This window comes from Tuber melanosporum (assembly GCF_000151645.1).
Source record: "Tuber melanosporum whole genome shotgun sequence assembly, scaffold_163, strain Mel28".
Lineage (NCBI taxonomy): Eukaryota > Fungi > Ascomycota > Pezizomycetes > Pezizales > Tuberaceae > Tuber > Tuber melanosporum.
In genome coordinates this window covers 82043-83365 of record NW_003298823.1, presented here as the reverse complement: position 1 = coordinate 83365, position 1323 = coordinate 82043, and the positions used below count along the sequence as shown (strand labels likewise).

General features: G+C 53.7%; 1 protein-coding gene; it reads right to left on the bottom strand.

Annotated features, from left to right (window-relative positions):
* GSTUM_00003226001 (uncharacterized protein) lies at nucleotides 1-1063 on the bottom strand (the record flags this gene model as incomplete). XM_002836862.2 has 1 exon in its annotated part: nucleotides 1-1063. The coding sequence occupies exon 1, from the start codon at nucleotides 235-237 to the stop codon at nucleotides 1-3; it is 237 nt and encodes a 78-aa protein (XP_002836908.1). The 5' UTR covers nucleotides 238-1063.
* Nucleotides 1064-1323: the final 260 nt, after the last annotated feature.

Here is a 1323-nt window from a genome sequence, read left to right as displayed (position 1 = left end):
CTACAGGTTGACCACAGACAGGGGTATATTGCTATCGAACAACCGATGACTTGGACGACAGTTATGCGATTCAGTACAGAAGGCTTCGTATACGAGCGACCCCAGGAGCCTACCCGCGATTGGGAGACCTTCATGCTGAACGCGGAGCCTTTCCCGGCTGACCAAGTGTTCGCAGGTTATGCAAATATCGGAGATGCAAGGTTCACCCCCGGGCCTGAGACAATCCTTCGAACCCATGAGGACTTCGGAACGCTTTTTTACTCAGCAGCCGAAAACAGATTTCCCGCAATACGTGTGGTTGTCCGCCGAAGCCTCGCAGTCGATAGCACAGATCAGGCATGTCTTGCCCCTCCATCATATCCCGAAAGAATTTGCTCTTGGCTAACCCTATATCGCCCAATGGTGCATAGGCCGCAACTCACACTGCCAGGATAACCGCAACCAGATACGATGGCGATGGAAATAATGTCATAGCCGGTCCCATCACTGCAGTCGTAGCAAGCGCCATGGGCTATATGAACTGGAAATTTCTCTCGAGCCTTGTTACCCACTGGCTTGGTACGTCAGATTCATTAACCTACGTCCTTCCACAATCTACTGCCCAGAACCCGGTGGCGGTGGATAGTCAGGACTCCTTTCAATCCATGATCGATGAGTTTAATAGACTCCCCGACCGGGAGCGACAACTATCTCTGGTAATTAGGGTCAGTAACCAAGTTTATTCCTGTCCTGTTGAGGAAACTAACGATAGCCCAGGCGCCCCTAGCTGTTAACGAAACCCCCAGGATAAGAGCCAAAATTACTGCCCAGAAACCCGGGATGGTGACCCGACGTGGTCAGACTAGGCTCGATGATCTCTCACGCCTATTGAGAGCACAACCAGAATCGGCCCAAGCAGCGCCAGCACCAACGGTCCAGGGTACTATCTTGCTAGAACTCTTGTCCTCATTTCAAGTAATGTTAGACAGGATGGACCGGATGGACGAAAATTTCCGGGAAGCGCAAATACAAGCCGCCGCCAGAGACCGCATCATGCTCGGATTTATGGAGAGATATTTTGCTGATTCGGGCGACGGTGGTGGTGGGCTACCTGCACCGGGTCGGCCCATGGATCAAGCTGCGAGCCGAGCCTCGGACCGGGTTACAGACCAAGTCACAGACTCGGCCGCAGTCCAAGCCAGAGCCCAAGCCACGGATCATGCTAGAGGCAGAGCCGCAGACCAAACTACGGTCCAAGCCGCAGAAGAGGGGAAGGGGGCGGAAGCAGAGGTGGCAGAAGAGGATGGAGAGGAGGGAGAAGAGGGGGGGGATGAAGTAGAAAAA